At 36.2% G+C, this 23,236-nt stretch overlaps 1 protein-coding gene across 2 annotated transcripts in view; it reads right to left on the bottom strand.

Annotated features, from left to right (window-relative positions):
* LOC150109200 (rho guanine nucleotide exchange factor 3-like) overlaps positions 1 to 21,110 on the bottom strand; it is a 235,143-nt gene extending 214,033 nt beyond the window's left edge. For both annotated transcript variants that reach the window (XM_090406217.1, XM_090406208.1), the window contains exons 1-2: positions 20,813 to 21,110; positions 167 to 239 (exon numbers count right to left, since the gene is read on the bottom strand). In XM_090406217.1, the coding sequence (XP_090262343.1) occupies positions 167 to 239; positions 20,813 to 20,835 (96 nt within the window). In that variant the 5' untranslated portion in view covers positions 20,836 to 21,110. The remainder of the gene's footprint in view (positions 1 to 166; positions 240 to 20,812) is intronic.
* Between the last annotated feature and the right edge of the window lie 2,126 nt (positions 21,111 to 23,236).

Here is a 23,236-nt window from a genome sequence, read left to right on the forward strand (position 1 = left end):
TAAAAAATAATGAAAAATATTTTGTTATGAACATAAAAAAATTCTGGAAATACTTTTATTGGGATTATATTGATCAATATAATCCCAATAAAAGTATTTCCAGAGCTTTTTGGTCAAGAAAATTAAACGTTTTTTAACATAAAAAAATTGTTCTGAAAATACTTACTAGCCTAAACTTCTTTTTCTTAGTTACTGGCTCAATAAAATGGGAATCATCATTGCATTTGCTACTGGTGCTACTGAAATATGAATTCAGTATGTTTAAGAAAGAATACAGCAACATTTTAAAACTTTCTTACATATAAACCTTAATAAGTATAATTGTTATAAACAAATTATAAACTGTATCTGAAAGTAACAAACAGAATAAGATAGTCACTATAACCTTCAGACAGGATAAGAATTGCTCATCAACATATACTACAATGCAAGTACTCTACAGAAGTAACTTTTTAAACTGGGAAGTGAAATCAGTCCCTAACCTTCAACACTCTCAATTTCATGTATTCATCCAAATATGACAGTTTTAATAACATGATTACCTTGCTTATTAGATGAATGTAGTCAAATAGAATATAATAATTTTATTGCTGCAAATATTTCAACCTGAAATTAATCAGACATCATTAGTGGATCAGCATAATCGCAAAGTGAAGCTAGAACAAAGAATCATCATCATCAAATTCCTGCCATGTACCCTCAAAGGGTGTACAGGATATGATAGTACTACATGAAAAATTTACATCATTGGCAACTTCCTATCTACAATTTTCCTCCAGATCAGTCTGTTACTTGTCAAGACACGAATGTTATCAGATCTTATATTTCTGTCGTCTAAAGCACTTTGTACCCTATCAAACCACCTATATCATGGTCTTCCTCTGGGTCGTTTTCATGCCAACCTGGCAGAGAACACTTGATTTGCCAATCTTTCCTTGCCCATTCTGTTTAAGGGACCATACCACCTGAGATTAGCTCTGCTAACGCATTCCTGGATGCTGACAATGTCAAGTTCTTTCCTAATATCCTCGTTTTTAATATGATATTGCCATTGATGCCATCTGTTCACTCCTCTAATCTTTCTCAGGACTCTCATATCTGCGGTCTCTAGTCTTTGGTCAAGTGTTTTACTTCTGACCCAGCTCTCAGATCCATAAGTTAAAATTGGTTTGAACACTGTCTTGTATATAGCTAATTTAGTATTCCGACTAATTTCTCCCTTATTCCACATGAATTTATTCAAATGACTTCCTACTATACCAGCTTTATTGATTCTGTTGTCTATATCCATATTTAATTTACCATCTTCACTAAAAATCGTACCTATGTAGGTGAAATGTTTTACTTGTTCCACAGGTTCTCCATTCACAATGCAGTTGACATTTTCAACGATTCTGCCTATTTTCATTGTCTTTGTCTTTTTATTGATGACCTTCATACCATATCTATTACAACAGTTATTCAATTTAGTCAAGGAATCTTGCAGACTCGTAGTAGATTATTGATAAGTATAATATCGTCCGCATAAAGCAAAGAGCTGACATTAACATCTCCAATTTTGATATCATGTTTAATACCACTTTCCTTCATAATGTGATCCATATAGATAATGAATAACAGAAGGGTTAATGTACATCCTTGTCTCACACCAGATTTCACATTAAACCATCTTCCTGTACTTCTTTCAATTCTAACTGCTGACTTGCAACTCAAATAAAAACTAAATATTGCTTGATATAATGCTCCATTGATACTATATAACTGTAGCGTATTGAACAGCTTCTCTCTTGGCACCTTATCATATGCCTTTTCCAGATCTATAAAACTCAAATAGAGATCGTTGTTATATTCCCATGATTTCTCCACTATTTGTCGTAAAGTGAAGATCTGATCCTGACAGCCTCTATTTGGCTGAAATCCAGCTTGTTCTTCACCAAGCTTTTCTTCTACAATTCTTCTTAACCGTTTCTCAAGTATGCTTGCATAGATCTTACCAGGAACACTCAGTAGGGAAATACCTCTGTAATTCTCACATTCAGTTTTATTTCCCTTTTTATATATGGGTACTATGAGAGCTCTACCCCAATCATCAGGAATTCATCCCTCTGTCCAGGCCTTCTGAACTATGCAGCCACTGTAAGACTTTTATACCTCCATACTTCAGCATTTCTGGTTGAATATCATCTACTCCTGCTGCCTTTTCACATTTTAAGCCTTTGATGGCTTTTTCTACTTCAAGTATGGATATGTATTCCTGACTGTATGCCTGTTGAGTGTTTTTTACCACTGTGCTATCACTGCTTGTTTCATTTAGCAATTTCTCGAAGTAATTACTCCATACTTCAAGGATATCTTTTCTCCCGTTTTCATGTCACCTTTATCATCTCTAACTCCTTTTACAGTACTCTTTCCTCCATTTCTAAGCTTCTTCAATAACCTCCAAAATATTTTGCCACTTCTTGATATTTATTTTCTGTGTTCTTGCCAAAGTCGTCCTATGACTTTTGTTTAGCTAGTTTTACACAGTGTTTAGCTTTCTTACATTTGTCTCTGTATTCTCTAAGAGCACAGGCTGATTTATTTGCCAGGAACTTTTGATATGCTTTCTTCTTTTCCTTCACTGCCTCTTTAACTTCCTGTGTCCACCATGGAGTTCTGATTTTTCTATACTTGCAGACAACTTCATCACATGCCTCTCTGGCTGAATCAATCATGGTTTTCTTCAAGGCTTGCCACTGAATCTCTAAAGTTTGGTTTCTGTTCTCAAACTCTTTCATTTTTGAGCCACATGCCAGATGCCACCCAGCGGGTGGTTACAATAAAATAATATAAGAATTAAAGCCCAAATTTAAAATTAAATGATTTGAAATAAAAGTAAAATTAATTAGATAATGAAATGACACAGCTTATACCAAATTAAATTTAAAAAAAAAAAATAGAGGGGGGGAGAGTATACACTATTGCTTGCCATTATAAGGATGAGACTCTCCCAAATCACTTCAAATACAACCCCAACCTTGCTTTTGGGTTTGAATCCCGAAGCTCTCTCACAAGAATTGAGCACCATCCAATGCATCTTATTATAGAATGGTTTCATCTCAAGGAAGTTTAAATAAATCTTGGACTCTTACAAGTCCATCGCCCAAAACCCTGAATCTGTACAGCAATTCCCTATCCCATATAATGCATATCTCTGAGGCGATGGCTAAGATCTTAAAGAGATACAATTTAGTTCCAACATTTTTTTCCTATCAACAAAATCTCCTCTTGGTTACACCCACAAAAAGATAAACAGCCCCCCACGGTGTACCAAGTTCAGTGTAGTGCACCTGCTTGTACTTTGGACAAACAGGACATTCTGTTGAAAACCAACTACAAGAACACCAATCTTATTGAAACTAATTGAAAAGTAAGTGTATTATACTATATTTATAAAATATGTAATACAAGTAAAATATGCAATGCAATATGTAAAATATGCAACACAAGTGATGTATTATGCAATACATCACTTGTATTGCAATAATACTTGTGATGCATCACTACTGTATTATATTATTATTTTTTTTTACAAGTAAAATCTTCCAATATGCAGACAACATGGCCATAGTATCCATTCATAACAACACAAATATTGCTTCTGCAAATATGCAACACGACATCAATCAAATCACTAACTGGCTAACTGAAAACAGCATATATATATATATATATATATATATATATAAACCCTGAAAACTAATGGTATTCAAAAACCCCTAGACCCTACCCATGGAAATTAAATCACTATCCGACATCCAACCTCCTATACATAAAGTGCTGATCATAAAACAACAACAATCGCCCAGGCAAAACGACACATTATCTCGGACTTCACTTGATGATGATCAAAGTTGAAATAGCCATACAAACTACCTATACAACACAACAAACTCAGGATAACAGCAAGCAAACTATGTTGATTAAAGACATTGCTCGGACACACATAAAATGCTAATCTATAAAGCATTATGTGAATAATGCTTTATAGATTACCAAATTTTATAGATTTTATAAAATTTGCTATAAAATAAGACTTTATAGATTAGAAATAAGATATGCAATTACATCATATGCATTCTGCACAGACTACAAACTTAACAGATTACAATCGTTGCAAAATAAAATGGTAAAACTGATATTCTGGGAACAAAGAGAACAGCCCACACTTATTATTATTACGGGCAACTCCAAGGAGTCCATAGACTCATCAAGGGAGGCCCTAACATCATGTCAAGAACAACTATTTGATATTCACACAGTATCTATCATACTTCGCCTTGAACTCGTTTACAATCATGGCACCCACAACAGACGTTGGCAGCTTATTCCACTCATTCACCACTCTCCAAGTAAAAAAACCTAGCTCTAGCATCCTTGCTAACCACACTCTTGCCCAGCTTCCATGTATGGCCCTAGTCGTCCCAACCACCAGTCCTATTCTCAAAAATATCTTCTGAATTAATCTTATAGAAACCCTTCAATAATTTGAATGTCTCAATCATAATACCCCTTTTCCGCCTATCAACCAATTTCTGCAAACCACAAATCTTCAACCTGTTCTCATAAGGTTCATTCCATAGACCTGCTATTATCTTGGTCACTCGTCACTGGATCCTCTCCATCCAGAAGAAACCCTGGCGCCCATATCTGGGCACAGTAGTCTAGATGGGGTCTTATCAAGGCTCGATACAGAGGAAGAATAACCTGTTTGTCTCTGCTTGTTAAAGTATTTTTCAGCAACCAAGTGATTTGATGACCTGATTTAGCCACTTCTGCAATGTGCCCCCCTAAACTTCAACTCCCTATCCACCAACACTCCCAAATCCCTGGCTTCATCAATCTCCTGGAGTACAGTTCCACCAATGTGATATACTGCTGCTAATCTTTTCACCCAAAAATGTATAATCTTACATTTTGCCACATTAAATTAACATCCATTCTCCTTAGCCCAGTCCTCCAAACTATCCAAATCATCCTGCAAAATTTTGACATCCTGTGCACTCACTATTGCTCTGCCCAACTTTGCATCATCAGCAAACAAATGAACAGTTCCTCTCAGATCCTTTCCTATATTGTTAATGAACAAATTGAACAGTAGTGGCCCAAGAATAGAACCCTGTGGCACACCACTAGTCACAGGCCATCTTTTGGGCTCTACTCCTGAATAAACCACTTTCTGATATCTCTCCATCAACCACCCTCCTATCCATCTCACCAACCCTATATCCATCCCCATATGCTGCAGTTTACTACTGATTAGAATTCCATGTGGTATCCTGTCAAAGGCCTTAGCAAGGTCGAGCAGAATCACTGTAAACCCATTACCCTTATCCAGTTCAGCCATCACTGTGTTATAAAATGTGAGCAAGTTACTGACACACGATCTACCCTTCACAAAACCATGCTGTCCCCCATACAATATCCCATTTTCATCTATCCAATCCTGTATTTTCCTCTTGACTATTTTCTCCAAGAACTTGACAATAATTCCTGATATGCTGATCGGTCAGTAATTTACAACAGCAGTCTTGAAACCTCCTTTATGCAGTGGAACTATTTTCCCCTCTTTCCACCCCTTGGGATCAACCCAGACCCGAGACTCAAATTAAACAAAATGGTCAAGGGCACTGACAATTCTTTAGCTGCTTCACGTACGACACAAGCTGGTATACCATCCAATCCCACAGATGTATTGACATTGAGGTTTTGTAATAGACTATTCACCTCCACTTCATTCACCTCAATTCCCATATAAGTTGTTGGTTCTTTCATTCCTGCATTGTCACCACCTGGATGATATACTCTTGCAAAGTGCTCACTCAGTAATTCCACTATATCAACTGATTCTGTTACCTCCCTACCATCGGCATTCTTTAAAATCATTCTGCCATATACATTTTTTCTTTTACTTGCAACATATCGAAAAAACTGTTTGGGATTCTCTTTAGTCAGCATGGCTAATGTTCTTTCATAATCTGCTTTTGCTTTTCTTACCACACTCATTACCCTTGTGACGTGCGCTTTATACCGTTCATGTGCCTGCCGGTCACCTTTCTCCTGAAATTCCCTCCACAGTTGTTTCTTTTTTTGCAGCTCAAGCTTAATAGTGTTATTCATCCATTTAACCCCTACTTGATTTATTATTCGGACTCTAGGTATACAGTCAGCCATTGCCTCCTGCAAACACTTCTTAACCGCCTCCCATGCACTATCAACATCTAGCCCTTGCAGTTTTACATGCCATGGCACTGAACCAATCAAACTCCTAAGTTTGTCATACTTACCAGCCCAATAATTCCACATGTACCCTGTCTTAATTGTAAATTCCACACCTTTAGCCACCTCCCAAGTCAAGACCCTATGATCACTCTCACCAATTGGTGGCAACGAGGTCATATTCGTTACAGCCAAATTCTCATATGCAATTACTAGGTCAAGCACTCTCTGACCTCTAGTATTTTCCATTACATGCTGTTGCAGATAGTTATCCCTTAATAACCACATAAAATCCAATTCCTTCCTCCCATGTGTCCTCTCCTCCTACCAATCAATGTTACCATAGTTGAAATCTCCCATAACAATTACCCTCCTTCCACTCATTTCTTCTATTTGCTTATGCATACTATCTCCACCATTTATTCCATCACCTGGTCTATAGCAGCACCCAATTGTATATTTTGTTCTGCTAGCTCAATCTCACGCCAAATAGCCTCAAATCTGCTCTTTTCTCTATCCTGCAGTTCAACTTCTATTCTCCTTGGCTGCAGCTCATCAGCTATCATCAATAACACTCCTCCCCACATTTTATTCTCCTTGTCACTCCTGAACACACTATATCCCCTCACATTCAATCCCACTAGCTATATCATCTTCTGTCAGCCATGTTTCACTAATGCCAATAACCTGTGGCCTGGAAGTGCCAACCAAGGCCAAAAATTCTTCCTTCTTGTTCCTAATATTTCTGGCATTAGTATGCATGAATTGCAAAAGCCCATTTGTCCCATCCCTATTTTGATGTCGTATACTAACTATCTCATTCTGATTTGTTGTCCTTCGTACATTACACACATTCATACACTCAACTGTCTCCCTAAAGTCTGCATATCTACTTCCCTCCCCCCTTAATAACTCTAGTTTCCCTGATTCTGCACATCCACTTCCACTTCATTCAATGACACCTTTTCAAGTCTCCATACACCAAATCCATTCAAATGCAAACCATCCATCTTATATAAATCCTTTCGCCCATCGAACTCACTCCACAAATTCCATACTACTCCTCCTGCATAATCCACGCATAAAGTCATTAGCAATATTGGCCCTCCTTCTATACTCTTCACTGTCATACCATGGCAACATACTCACCATCCTAACTCTCTCACTCTTCTCTTTTGCTACCTCAATTAATTCCTTCAAATCCTCTGTCATAGTCAGTTTGTCTCCTTTCAAATCATTCGTTCCTGCTACTACTATTCAATTCTTTCACCCTCTGCTTTTGCACTCTAATAGACTCGCTTACATCCTTAATGTTCGCACCAGGTTGGTATGATTTGGTCAAACGCTCATCTATCACACCTCTTACTAAAGAATTTCTGTTCAACACTCGCTCTTTCATTTTGTTTACACTCACGATCATAGATACTCTTATTTTTCTTATCATACTTTTGCCGTTTATTAGCTGGTATGCTCGGTAAACAAATTACAACGTTATACAAGCAGCAAGGACAGAACACAAAATATTTAAGGTGAAACACTTATGCCACTACACAGTCATGCTAAAACATTACTTCAGTCCAACCTACAGAGTAACCAGAACAATATATCAGATAACAAAAACCACAGTCAACAAACTACACAACGTAAGTATAACAATCACTATGGAAATGCCACCTGAAACTTCTGCATACCTGACATGATAAACAAACTGTCATTCGACGACAGAAACCTAGGGACCTACAGAGAGCTGAAACAGGCACTATATAAATATTATAGCGAGACTGAAAATTACTCTCTCTCTCACACACACACACACACACACAAACCTATAACAAACCCCTCTCAAACACCATTATAAGACACAAACACGCCATATCCGAATCCAATCCTTCCCCTCCCTTTGCAAAAAAGTTAAACTGTGTTCAAGCAGTGGTAGTCTGTGGGTGAGTGTACTCATCTTTACACATTAACTAGAAAAAAGCATTTATACATATGTATATATACACATACACATAAGTTTCTAAGCACATACATATAAACAGTTAAATCTACACATGGCTTGATACAGGTATTGAAACAAAACCATGAAACTGCCGTCATCTATTATCTTCCTCAGTTAAGCTCTGCAGAAGCTTTGAGGAAGAAAACAGAAATGCCACCCAAACAAACAAGCATATCAAAAAAGAATGTACTTAATCATTTATTATTTTATTATTATTATTATATCACATTTATTATTTTATTATTATTATTATATCACACCTCCAGGGAGTCCAAAGACTCATCGAGAGAGGGCATCAACTCTACAACTCTTCGTCTCACTACTCCACCAACCTTTATCATCTAACACCAACATCATCTACCGCTGACTCCCACCACTAGTGCTTTCACAGACATCCATCATGGCAGGATTCGAACCCGCAGCCTTTTCGCTGGAAAGCAGGTATACTAACCACTCGGCCAACCAGGCTGGCACTTGTATACTGAATTTTTGTATAGAAGCAAAATATCTGTATTAAATACAGAATCTATTAAAAATAAATAAATAAATATTGAAAAAAAAAAATACAAAAGACAAAATGTAGAAAAATTATGTATATTAATATAAAATCATTCCATCATTATTATTACTCTTGAACTGCATTGTATAGTGAATTGTATGCACATTCATGCCAATCCATGTGTAAATATAGTAGATAAGTTTTTATTAAGTTTTTTTACTAAAATAAAGAGCCAAAAGGCTTCACTTCGGCAATGCAAAAATCATATATATTAAGTGGATATTAAATCCAACATCAGCTTTGGAATGATGTTGGGTTTAATATCCACTTAATTTATATAACAGTGTATAAATATTTAATTAGCTTTTAAACTTGTATAATTATATTTATAAAGAATTAAGTGCTGTGAAAAAAAATTATTACATGGCACCTCCAGGGGGTCCAAGGACTCATCGCAGGAGGGCACTCTACTTCATTAAATACATCTCACCCTTTCCATTACTATTTAATTCTCCTACTATGACACTACTACCATCATCATTAACAACAGTATTTTTTGTCTGTAAATTGCGAGTGTTCTGAATACTGATTTGTCTGTATGTGGGATGAAAAACTCAAGTTTCAGGGAGAAAAACCCTGCTACCTCCGTATGAGGTCAACTAACTCACCTTCAATTGAAAAAGCCCATATAAGGATTCCCCTCATCATAACCAGAATCAAACCCAGGTCTTTTCCAATTGAAGGGTGCAACATTCTGCTGTCTTCCAATTGCACTACAGAGGCTGCACCAATTTTTTCTTATTCTTAGCACACAAGCCATTTCTCAATGAATTAACTCAATGGCTAATATGCAGAATGTTATTTGCATATTATTATATTATTTGTACTAATTCTTAATCTTAATAATAAAATTCTCTTGCACTCTCTTCCCAAAATCCACAAACGAGACATTCCACAAAGACCTCTCATTAATGGATTGTACTGACTGTCCCGTGCATAAAGTGTCGAAGTATCCGTCAGTATTACTTTCCGCTTTTACAGGAAAATCTGTTTCCATGTTAAGAACTCTTTGGATTTATAAAAAAGAATTTGTGATCTTCGTTTAAGCCCTTTTATACCATATTTTTCAGATCATAAGAGACATTGTAACATAGACAAATCGACTTAGAATTAAGGTGTCTTATGGTCCAAAGGTAGATGATACTGGGTAAGTCTTGGATTTCCATGTTTTCAATGCAAGCCAAACATCTCGCGGAATATGTGGGAATTCCTGATTTACATATGAAAACTTTACTGCCATCAATCATAATTAGTGGGTGAACGTATGTGGTTTTGAACAGATGAGATGATTATTAAGTCTTTTAAAAAAAATGCAACATAAGTAATGATGGATGGTACTAAAAATGACAGTTTTTGAAGTGAATGATAACAATAGTTCAGACAATAATACGAAAAGTGACAGTAACAAGATGAGTGATAGTGCCAAGACGAGTGAAGACAAACTGAATGCTGCTGGTACAAGTTATGGTAATATTAATGAAATTTAAGGTTTGTGAATATTTTTATATAATTTTTTTTTCTAAAAATGTCTCATAAATTTGGGGTGTGTCTTATTGTCCGAAAAACATAGTATATCATGAATTAGCTTAGATCAGGTGTGTCAAACTCAATTGGACCACGAGTCATTAGCCATAACAGTGTATCTCTAGTGGGCCACAAAAATTTTCGACTAAAAAAGCTGCACTAATTAGAATCAAAGGGAAGTGAAAGAATAAGTATAAATAAACTGGAAAATTAAAAATTAATAATGAAAATTTAATTCATTCTAAGTCATGAACAAGACATAAAATAATAATATAATGATTACGACAACTCAAAAAAATAAAGAATATTTTTATTATATTAATAATCACAATGTATAGCATTTAAACCAAATTAAACCGAAATTAAAATATTATTTGAACAAAGCAAATTTTTATACACCCTAAAGAAGTATAAAGTCTGATTAATAACCATCGAAAAATTTACAGAGCCTCCTATTAGTTTTAAATTTTTTGTGCTTGTGTTGAAATAAAATACTTCTATGTTTCGGGTGAGGGGAAATGTCTATATTTTGAGGAATTTTTTAATGCCAATGACAATATTTTGGGGACAGATTATAATATCTTGGCGTAATATATATATATTACTTTATATATATTTATAAAATTATACATTTATAATTTTATAAATGTATACATCCTGAGTCAATTCCTAATTACAACAACACACACACACACACACACACACTTGCATAATATAGTTATAGTAATTTTAAGTAATTTAATTGTAGTATTTTTTTTTTACGACACTTCTAACAATGTTTATTGTTAGCCAGCTCGCCAAAATTTGGACTCAAAGATCAAGAGCATATGACCTTCATTATGGCAGAAAGATTGACATCAGTTATTCTTGATTTGTGGGCTGTTTTGTTACCTTTCATGCAAGAGAATAACTGTTCGCATGAATAGGTGCTTCCAAAATAACAGAGAATATTTGCTGCAAGCCTTTCTATTTCCAGATATTTTTACCTAAATAAGTGTTTTTGGAACACCACCTTCTTGGTATTTCTCTTTTAGAATGGAATCATTTTGAAAATTAAAGGACCTGTAAAAAGCGAAACACTTCTTGCTCGTTAAAATCTTTAAATCGCCTATCAAATTCTTCCTTAATCTTTTCTAGTTTGGGACAATATTGAGAAAAGGCAAAACTTTGATTTTGAACAGCTGCCAATAGAATTCAATTTTTTCAGCACACTACCTGCAGCGTGTTATAAATTAACAACGAAAGCATAAATATAGTTCACGACTGATTAAGATCGGATCTAACATTGAAATTGTGATATAATTTTTATTATTGCAATTATATTAAAGCAGGTCATTGCATCCATATTGTAACTATAAATGTCATATGAAACAAATAAATCGAATGCTTAAATCAATATTTCTGTTTTATTATAAAAAGCGACCATCCTTTTCTTATATCTCTTCTTGAGGCGTTGCGGGCTGCAAGAAATTGCTTTGTGGGACAGATGCGGCCCAGGGGCCACCAGTTTGACGCCCATGGCTTAGATGCTCTTTCTTTTCACAAACATTCCCGCAAGAGGTATCACAGATTTATTTCAACAAGATTATCCTTCTACCATGGCTACTAAGCTTGGATTTTTTTTTTTTTTATTAGTATTCATTGTGGCTATTTTACTCAATATAAATTATACCAAGAGACTAAAAGTAGATCAATGAAAGTCCTCTTTCTCACAGACTTTAACTATTTCATGGAATACTTTGAAGATCATCTCCTTAATGAAATTTTTCCTAAACAAATAGTCTGTGCAGATATGTAGACAACACATTTGATGTGTGGAATGATTACCCAATTTAGCACTTTTCATGTCTAAAATGAACGTGATTCATCCTAAATTCATTTCACTTAAAAAAAAAAAAAAAAAAAAACATTGACTTTCTGGATTTACTGATTCTACACGAACCAGATGACAATCCACAATTCCATGTGCATTGGAAGAAAAGTCATACAAACTGTTATATCTGTGGAAGTTTTTTTTTCACTTGCCTATGCTACCCATTATATATTTGGTTTAATCTTTTATCCAAGTGTAAGCAAACTAAGTTTGCGCCTGAAGTATTTTCAGGAATGGGGCAATTCGTGGCAAAGGTTGTATAACCTCTAATCACTCGCCTTAGTATCCCATAATGCAAAGCACATCACCTTGCAGAAATATAATGTTGGAAGTTTTTTCCCGCTTGGTTAGACTATAATAAATTTAGTTCGATCCTTTATCTAAGTGTAAGCAAACAAAGTTTGCACCTGGAGTATCTTCAGGACTGAGGCAACTCGTGGTAAAGGTGGACTAAACTCTCATCACTTGTCTTAGTATCTCCCATAATACAAAGCACATCTCCTTGCAGACATGGATAATGCTATGCCTTCCCTTAATGCATAACCCACTACCCAGACCAGTTTCGACCTTTATTGAGGTCTCGTCAGTGGGAGCCAGACCCAGAGGTGGTGATACTAAGGTGGAAGTAATGGAGAAATCATTTTCCATATACCAGTTGCCAAAAGGTTTTTAAAATTCTCTGGATTAGAGATAAGTTGTTATTATTATTATTATGTAACACCTCCAGGGAGTGTGCCAACAGCATCGAACGACTGGATTCCTTCCAACTACTAACCATGCTCAAACTTGCTTAAGCCATTAATAGCAGAGGCTCTACCAACAGAGAGATCCACTGTTGCCCTCCATGCACATGATTGTCCTTGTTATCAAGGTCATTTTAGTTTCTGTCTTCACTGAGTTATGTAGTGTTAAATTGCCTCTGATAATGCTAGTTTAAGCTAGCAAAAAGTTGATGGGAGTTTTTTTTTTTCACTTGGCTATGCTACCAGTCCTGAAAATACTTCAGGTGCAAACTTTGTTTGCTTACACTTGGATAAAGGATTAAACCAAATATATAATTGGTAGCATAGCCAAGTGAGTGTGACACCTTTTGGCAACTGGCATATGGAAATATGACTTCTCCATTACTTCCATCTTACTATCACCACCTCTGGGTCTGACTTCTACTGATGAGACCTCAATAAAGGTCGAAACCAGTCTGGGTAGTGACCCTTCCCTTAATGCATAGCATTATACATGTCTGCAAGGAGATGTGCTTTGCATTATGAGATACTAAGGCAAGTGATAAGAGGTTATATCACCTTTGCCACGAGTTGCCCCAGTCCTGAAAATACTTCAGGCGCAAACTTTGTTTGCTTACACTTGGATAAAGGATTAAACCAAATATATAACTCTTATATCTATAATATACATCATATGTTCATCCTAAGTCATAAAATTGGGATATCAAGACCTAATTACATTGCACTCATAGTCTGTGTTCTACAGAGAACAATTACTTAAATAGTTAAATAACATTTATAAAAAATTAACATTAGTGAAATAATTTAATTATTTAATTAAAGATATATTAAAAAAAATGAAGTTTTTTTTTTAAATATGATTTCAGTGACTCCTTTATCAAAGTTTCAAGCTTCCTGTCTCCTTGTTGTAATAAGAAATCTCACATATTCCTCTTTCCTTAAAGAGAAGGGTTATTAGAATGCATTGCAAAAGTTCCGAGGTCTCTCTCAACATTGATGTGTCCCTGTCAGGAAAATTTCTACTTTCCTTTCTTCAGCTTTTCAGCAGCTTTGGACTTCATTTCAATACGGAGCTAATCTGGTTTGTATAAATCCCAGATCCTTAAGACCGAATTAATGTTGGGATAACTTAGATCTATACATTACATCTATTAATTATATGTGTTCTTTCTTAGCTAATTCATCGCTCCCAGTTCAGGTAAGTTTTTTTAGACTAATTAATTGTAAATAAGTGTATTTGTGTGTAAGTTGTGCACTTGCAGTGTTTGTATGTGTGGGCTTGTTTAAGTTTGTTTACTATCACTAAAATCATTAAACTTAGCACACCGATACAACATAGAGGTGAAAGCCAAATAATTGCATAAGCCCACACTATCATTTCCACAATCATAACTGACACAATCTTCCGTGTCAGTTATGACCGTGTGGAAAAAGTTCGATTGACGACAAAGCGGGTGATAATTTATATGACGTTAAATAAAACAGTGAAATTAATGATACAGTGAGCAGTAATGACAATGAAAAACAGAGTGCAGTTAATGGTAAGGTGATGAGCAGGATTGATCGTGTGTGTGTGTGTGTGTGAGAGAGAGAGAGAGAGAGAGAGAGACTAGCGATAAAATAATCAGAGTGAAAAAAGGATGCAAGATTTGAAAGCTGAGTTGGTGAAGATGAAGCAAGAGATGAGGCAGATGCAAATGAAATGGAGAGAATTGTAGATGTGTATGGAACAGTTAAGATGATGAATAACTTCAGTATGAAAATGATAATTAAAGACTTGTGCATGCAGTTGTATGGCAATTCAATTATTAGAGGTGTGGTAAAAGAGAAGATGCAGAAGGTTTTCCTGGAGGTAAAATGAATGGAGTATTGAGATGTTAGATATGAGGACTAGCGAGCAAAGGAGTTAGGTGGTAATAGGGACATTGACTTGACTGGAAACAAGGAGAATGTAAGACTGAATATCAGAAGGTTGTTGAAAGGATAAAAGATAATAGTGTGATAGGAAAGGTAGTCCGTGTATTACCCAGGTATGACAGTGATGAGATGAGGCAAAGAGCAAAAAGAATTATAAATGATATGTTGGCAGAAATGTGTGAAGAGAAAGGAGTGCAATGAGTTTGAAGGAAGAACTGAACTGGGACTGCATTTGAATAGTTTTGGTGTGAGTCAGGTAGAAGGAAGAGTAATGAGTGTAAAGAATGAATCTGAGCAAGTAAGAAGTAATGTGAAAGAGCAGGAGAGACTGAAGTGGTGCCTATGAATGAATAAGTGGGTAGCATGAGTGTAGAGAATGAGAAAAACAAGTGTACAGTACAAGACAAATGGGGAAAAATGGGAAGACTCCAGGTGGATAGGGGAACAGAGCATGAGAAAAAGTTGATGCTCAAAAAAGATGCGAATGTGTGTGTGTGTAAACAAAAAGAAAAGGAAGGTGGATGATTTGAGATGTAGGGAAAACAGTTTTGAAGAGTGTTTTGGGATGAGTAATGAGAAAAAATCACTTGAGGAATGTATGGAGAAGTCGCATCTAATAAGTGGTATCAGTGAAACGTCAGAGATCCATGAATGAGCTGTTATGTTTGTATATGAATGCTAGGATTATCAGTAATAAGGGAAATGAAATGGTTACATTGGTTATGTTCACTCAAAATTGTTGGAATAAGTGAGACACAGTTGGATGAGAATGGCATCCTGTCAGGAATAGAGATGGAAGGGTATGATGCATTTCGTGAAGATAAAAAGGGTAAAATGAGAGGTGGACTATTGATGAGAGAGAGAGTTTTATGGTAATGGTTTTGAGGCAGTATGAGATAGAGGTGAATAGAATGAAATACATTGTTGGATGTTGCTATAGACCTGGTAATATGGAGAGTAGTGACCAGGAAATGTATAAGCAAATTAACCAAGCAAATAGGAAAATGGTGATCATTATGGATGATTTTAATTATAGCAATATAACAGACTGGGATAACGAGATAACTGGAAGTAAAGAAAACGAGTTTGAATTTTTAAGGGACAACTACCTCAGGCAGTATGTAACAGAGGGCACACACGACGGTTGAGGGTCTTAGATTTGATCATCTCATCAAATTGATGATATTGAACTTGATAATATATCACTGCATATTTTAAAGGAATGTGCTAGGGAGTTGACATCTGGCTTACATATTTGTTCAATATGAGTCTTACACTGGGTCAAGTTTCAAAGGAGTGGAAGAAAAGCAAGAATGTACCACTTCATAAAGGAGGTGACAGAAGTCAAGTATCAAATTATAGGCCAATCTATGTGTCATGTGTCGTGGTTAAAATGTTGAAAAGACTGGTGGGACTCAGGATCCAGAATTGGGTTAACAACAATGGTATTATCTTTGATGGACAGAATGGATTTGCTAAAGAGAGGTCATGTTTTAGTAATCTAGTTACTTATTACAATAAGGTGACAGCAGCATTGGATGTGGAAAATGGATACACAGTAGTATACTTAGACTTTGCAAAGGCTTTCTATAGATTATTATTATACCCTCCATGGAGTTGGCAGACTCATCATGGGAGGTTCATTCAACCGACAACATATTTATCATAACACACAGAATTAAAATCACATATCATCATTTAAACCAGTATGATATACGCTGATAAAGTGCTCATTCAATAATTCCACTATATCCTTTGCAGCTGTTATTCTGATGCAATGACTATCCACCAGTATGCCATAATTATTCTTTCTCTTGCTTGCCATATATAGCAGAAAAATTCAAGTTAACCTTGGCTTGACAAGCCAATCTCTTTTCATACTGCATCTTTTCTTTCTTTACCATGCTCATCACCTTTCTAATCTGCACTTTATACTCTTCATGGATCCGATCACTACTAACTGTCTTGTACCTCCATAACATTTTCTTTTCCAGCACAGCTTGCTTGATTTCAATGTTCATCATTTCACTCCTACTTTATTTACTCGCTTAACCCTTGGTATGCAGTTATATATTGCTTTTGTCAGATACTGCCTTGTAAGTGTCCATGCATTGTAAACATCTTTTCTGCTCAGTTCATCTACCCAACATACTAATGCTAACGAACTACAGAGCTTCCTGTAATCACCTGCTTTATACTTCCACATATCCATTTTTTTTTGTGGTAGTAACCTTTTCTTGTTTCATCACTTCCCAAACATGTACCTTATGATCACTTTCGCCAACCGGCAGCAGTGTCAACACCTCATTAACAATTACATCTTATCAAGTTATCACCAAATCCAAAACATTAAAGCCTCTAGATGCTTCAGCCACCTGCTGCTTAAGATATTTACCTCTCAGAAATTACACAAACTCACTCTCCTTGTTCCCATACACTATCTCCTCCTTCCACTCTATATTTCTGTAATTGAAGTCTCCGATCAGGATCGCCTTCTTTTTACAAGCCCAACTAATTTGCCTACACATTTCATGATCAGTATTCTCTGCATTCCCTGGCCTATAACAGCATCCAATAGATGTACTAACCTGTTTATTTGAACTTTTCACACATATACAGACACACACACTGATTCAAACTCTGTGCGTGCACTATCAACTTCCACACTTTGCAGACAATTCCTCTGTAATCATCACCAGCACTCCCCTCCTCTTTTCACATTTCTATCCTTCTGGAAAATTATATATCCTTCTATTTCTATTCCTGACATCACATCCTCCTCAGACAACCAAGTTTCACTTATTCCAATTATCTTTGAGTATACTGACCAATCAATGCAACAAACTCAGCTCCCTTTTTTTCTGAATACTCCTTACATTTTTGAACAAACATAACAATCCCTGTGTGTTTGAGGCCATTCTACCAGCACATTCTCTATTATCAGGAAAGACAGAGAATTTTGTGGACTCTAGACACTGTATACAGGATACCAGTAGATGGAATTTTTTCATTTGTGGAGGGTAAAGAGAGGAATACACAGAAGATGAGAATGATTTCAGTCAAGAAAGGGGAGGGAGAGAGAGAGAGAGAGAGAGAGAGATACCACCAGATTTTTCACTTATAGAGCAGTAAATGATGGGGGAGTGCTAATATGTGAATTCAAGAAAGCATGACAGGTTGTGCAAGTCGTGCATAGCCTCCCTCAATGAAGCCATTATTACCTAAAGGTCTCTGTAATAACAGCGATGATTATTATCATACATACATCAAAGATTTTTCAATTCATCATAGGAGGGGAAAACAATAAGGGGTTATCCCTGAAAGCAAGAGAGCAAGGCACAGATTTTTTATAAAGCCAAGCGAGTGGAAATACCAATGGTGATGGATGGTAGAATGGCAATGTGCAGTTGGTGGATAAAATATGGGAGAAGTGAATTGCATAATAAGGTAGTGTGTCCTCTCATAGTAAGTCCTTAGTTCCTTGTACATGTCACATCATTTCTTGTAAGCAGAAGTAATGAGTATACTGACTTTCATAGAGAAGTATACAAGGAACTTCTGTTACACACTCATATAATGACTGCCATATCAGGGTGTTTCAAAAAGAATGTCCCGATTTGAAAATTGTATATCTCTGCAACCACGAACCAAATGAATACGACTTGTACCATGTGAACGGCCTTGGCTCAGAGTTTTTTTGCGAACAGATTTTTGTGCTAATCTGTTAGAGGACATGGAGGATGACACCTTCCTACAAAGGTTGATTTTTAATGATGAAGCAACCTTTCATCTAAGCGGTAAAGTTTCGTGCCACAATGTTCGTATATGGGGACTTGAGAATCCACATGAAATTGAACAACACGAACGTGATTCGCCAAAACTTAATGTTTTTTGCGCGGTTTCTGTAGAAAAGTTTATGGCCCTTTCTTTTTTGAGGAAAACACTGTTATGGGAAACTCCTATCTTGAAATGCTTCAGGACTGGCTACTTCCAAAGCTGAATGAAGAATCTGAAGATTGCATTTTTCAGCAAGACAGAGCACCTTCACATTGGAACCTCCAAGTTCGTCGGTTTCTAAACGAAGCATTGCCTCAGCGTTGGATTGGACGCACAGGACCCCATGTGGTACTATACTCTTGGCCTCCAAGATCTCCAGACATCACACCTTGTGACTTCTTTATGGGGGATACGTAAAAGACTGTGTTTATGTTCCTCCATTACCTGCTGACTTGGATGAGCTCAGAACCAGAATAACGGCTGCAGTAAATTCTGTGACAGAGAGACGCTCTCAGGCACATTTGGGATGAATTCAGCTATCGGCTTGATGTTGTCTATGCAGCAGGTGGAGGGCACATTGAGCATTTGTAATTATGGTGAGTGAAACTTTAGGCCTTACTTCATACTTGGTAATTTATTTTGTAACTGTACCACATTTTCATTATTAAATATAATTATTTGAAATCGGGTCATTCTTTTTGAAATACCCCGTACTTCTCTTTAGTGATTCACATTAAGTACAGCATCCCGTATATAATATGGAAAATTAAAAAGAAAAAATATGCATATAGCTCTTTCTTATAGCGCTTTCAGGGCAGCATGCTAAAATCATTACATGTAGAAGATAATTATAGGTAATCATGTTTTATCCTCAGTATCTTCTGACATTTGTGCGAATCGCCCCTCAACACACACACACACATACAAAAAAAAAAAACCTGATTACAGTAATGCAGCATATTCATATCTTCGGACCTTCTAAATGCCCAACTAGAGGTATTCCTTGCTTAACGCATCAAAATTAATTGCGGCAATCCCTTGATATATGCAGCAAGAGTTTTGATTAACGCACTTTTTACCCTGTGGAACTCACAGCTGATCTGACAGATACATGCAAAATGTTTAATGTAAATTTTCTTATGCAATTCAGTGTATAGCTTGGAGGTCATGAGTAGTTGTGCATTCATATGTTACGAGTGATATTCCGCACTGTTGTTTGCTGTCAGTTTGGTTTAACACATGTTATGTAAAGGTTTGTGATATCTGACAGTAAATTGTATCTGAGAGATACCACGACCTTTGATGTCAGTATAGTATGGTTTAGTTGTTGTTTTTTTTTATTCTTTGTTCAATAATTTCTAGATTGTAACTGAAAATAAATAAACCATCATGTATTACTGAAATAGAGAGCCAAAGGCTTATTTATCATACATGTCCTCTAGGAGATGTGCTTTACATTATGGAAAATACTAAGGAAAGTGTGATCTGAAGCTTACTCCACCTTTACTACAAGCTGCCCATAAGGTTGCTTATGCTTGCATCCGCCGAATGGGCTTGGTTTCTATATATTCGGCACGAAACTCTTGTAGTTTTTATATTCGGCTATGAAATAATGTTGGATTCAATATAGTTTTTATATTCGGCTATGAAATAATGTTGGATTCAATATCCACTTAATTTGTACCATCATGTATTATATTTGCGGTGTTTTTTCTTTGTGTTTTATTGCTTGTTTGCAGAGGTCTTGAGAGTCATTTTGCTTGTTATCGTAGAATTTATGCCGATAAGAAAAAAACTAAAACTGTTCAAACGACTCTTGATAACTTCTTTTGATAAAAAAATTGCAATAAATAATGTAGGTACAAATATTTATTAAACATTTACTTTGCATTCATTTTTATCTTTCCTAAAAGAGTACATATAAAACCAATTATTAATACAGTAGTCGATCATGGACGAATTGTAATTTTTACCATTGATTATTAGATTTGATTAACGCGATTGATATACGCGGTAACATCGAGGGATACATATATATGGATACTAATTTCATGCTTTCTAATAGCCTTTTTACACTAATTCTGCATGTGTGTTATAGAAGCTTCTTATTCCGAGCAATGAATAGTCAACATATTTTCTTTTAAGATATTTAAACCTACCACAACAAGGTCGGATTGTCCATTTCTCTAATATACAGCGACAATACAACAGAAATATGTGTAAAATAGTACACAATTGACACAAACAATATATTTAGGTCAACAAGCGAACACTTTACTTTGTAGAAGTTTAATCATAATTACCACAAAGTTAAAATAAATTTATATAAAAAAAGACAACAAATATACGATCATAACACAAAATCAAAGGTTCAAAAAGACCACAATTGTAGCAATGTGATCACACGGTCCAATCATATGCAAGAGGTTATCATACTACTAAATACTAAGACATGGTTGGCTGATTGTATATCATGCGACACCACACGTGGAATATGGATATTTCTCAGTAATTTCTCAATTTAATCTTTATATTCCAGCATAAGGCAAAAGTTTTATTATTATTATTATTCCTAAAAACTCCAAGGAGTCCGAAGACTCATCGTGGGAGGACACTTATAACTGTCTCAACCACTACATCCAACCTCTACTACGAATCCTCTCCATCAACGCCATCTACCGCCCACCTCCACCACCACAACTAGTATTTTTTGTCTGTAAATTGCGTGTGTTCTGAAAGGCCAATTTGTCTGTATGCGGGATGAAAAACCCGAGTTTCCGGGAGAAAAAACCCTGCTACCTCCGTATGAGATCGGCTAACTCACCTTCGATTGAAATCGACCAGATAAAGATTCCTCCCGTCGCGGCGAGAATCGAACTTAGGCCTATTCCAATGGAAGGGCGCAATGTACCGTCGTTCTTCCAATTGCGCTACGGAGTCACTTAATCCTTAAGTTTTTTTGCTGAAAAGGCATGAAATATTCCATATATATAATACTGTCATGTTTAATTGAAATATTCCAAGATATCTAGAATTGTGAAAGCTTCTTTAATCTCCAAGAAGATAAAACAAATTATGTACTATGTAGAGAGTTTTTTACCTTGGGTATAATATATGTTAAAGATACCAAGCTATTTTAAATATAAACCTGTTTTTTTTTTTTTACTCCATTTTCCAAGTAAGCAAACCGACAAGTCAGTCAAGTTTGCACCCGCAAGTATTGCAAGTCTAGCTGACCCTGCAGGTAGTGCAAGTCAAGGCAACTCGTGGTAAAGGTAGCATAAGCTCTGATCACTATTCTTAATATTTACCCTAAGGGTAAATATTAAGAATAGTGATCAGATAAGTAAATATTAATATTTACCCTAAGGGTAAAAGAAGCCTGTGTAGCTCAGTGGATGTGGCGTTTGCATACACTGGCGCTTGGCTGCACGAAGGAAGACTTGGTTTCGAGTCTAGTCGGCGACTAGAGGAAATTTTTCTAAGCCTTTTTTCAATCGGTTCCAGAGTTAGTCGATCTCAGGCACGGGCAAGCGGGTTTTTCCTCCCGGATACTCGGGTTTTTCGTCCCGTAAACTCAAGAAAATCGACCGTAGAACCCACATTATTTCAGACATTAAATATATCGTGTTAGGGTTAGGGACCACGAGATGGCGGCACATTTGAGCCGTCTCTCTTCACCGTGTACCGCTTAATTAGTGATAACCTTGGGCCATCTGTCTCTGATTGGTACCAGTGGAGATTGAACTGCCCACTCAGTCTCCAAAAGTTAGATAGGGCTAAGTGGCCTCGCCTACTCCCTGTATACGGGAATGAAATGGCGCTAGCTGTTTTTTTTTCTGAAGGGTAAATATTAAGAATAGTGATCAGAGCTTAATCTACCTTTACCACGAGTTGCCTTGACTTGCACTACCTGCAGGGTCAGCTAGACTTGCAACCCTTGGGTGCAAACTTGCCTGACTTGTCTGTTTGCTTACTTGTGAAATGGAGTAAAAAAGCAGGTTTATTTTTAAAACAGCTTGGTATCTTTAACAAACTATGTACTATATTGATGAACTGTAAGAAACTGAGACGAGGAACTTCAGGTGATTGTGAACAGGGAATTCACGTTTAGAGGACATGTTGGACAAAACAGCACATCAGAATAAGTGGTTGTTGACACAGAAAAAGGAGGTTATTCTTTCCCTTTATAAGGCCAGATCTGGTCACCTAGATTCCAGAGGCGAGTGGCAAAGATTGTAGCAAGTCTATGGAATGCTCCCTTATAAGAATACACTAAAAGTCAATGGGCTTCAAAATTAGCTGATAGTGATCATAATAGAAGAAGTTAGATGATAGAGTCATAACAATTATTAATGGAGTTTTCTCGAATTCTCATTGAAGATTTTTTTTTTTTTTGGTGCATGGCAGAAACGGAGGGGAAATCCCATGGAACATGTAATAAAGGCCTCGCCTATTTCCTATAAGGGAATAAAAGGTGTTAGCTGATTTATTTATTTATATCATTTACAATCTCTGAACCTTTTCCAATAACGTGAAAATAAGACAAGGACTCCCTCAAGGTAGCATTTTGAGCCCACTCC

This window comes from Typopeltis vanoorti, chromosome 2, assembly GCF_054136105.1.
Source record: "Typopeltis vanoorti isolate ZY-2024b chromosome 2, IOZ_Tvanoo_1.0, whole genome shotgun sequence".
Taxonomy (NCBI): Eukaryota; Metazoa; Arthropoda; class Arachnida; order Uropygi; family Thelyphonidae; genus Typopeltis; species Typopeltis vanoorti.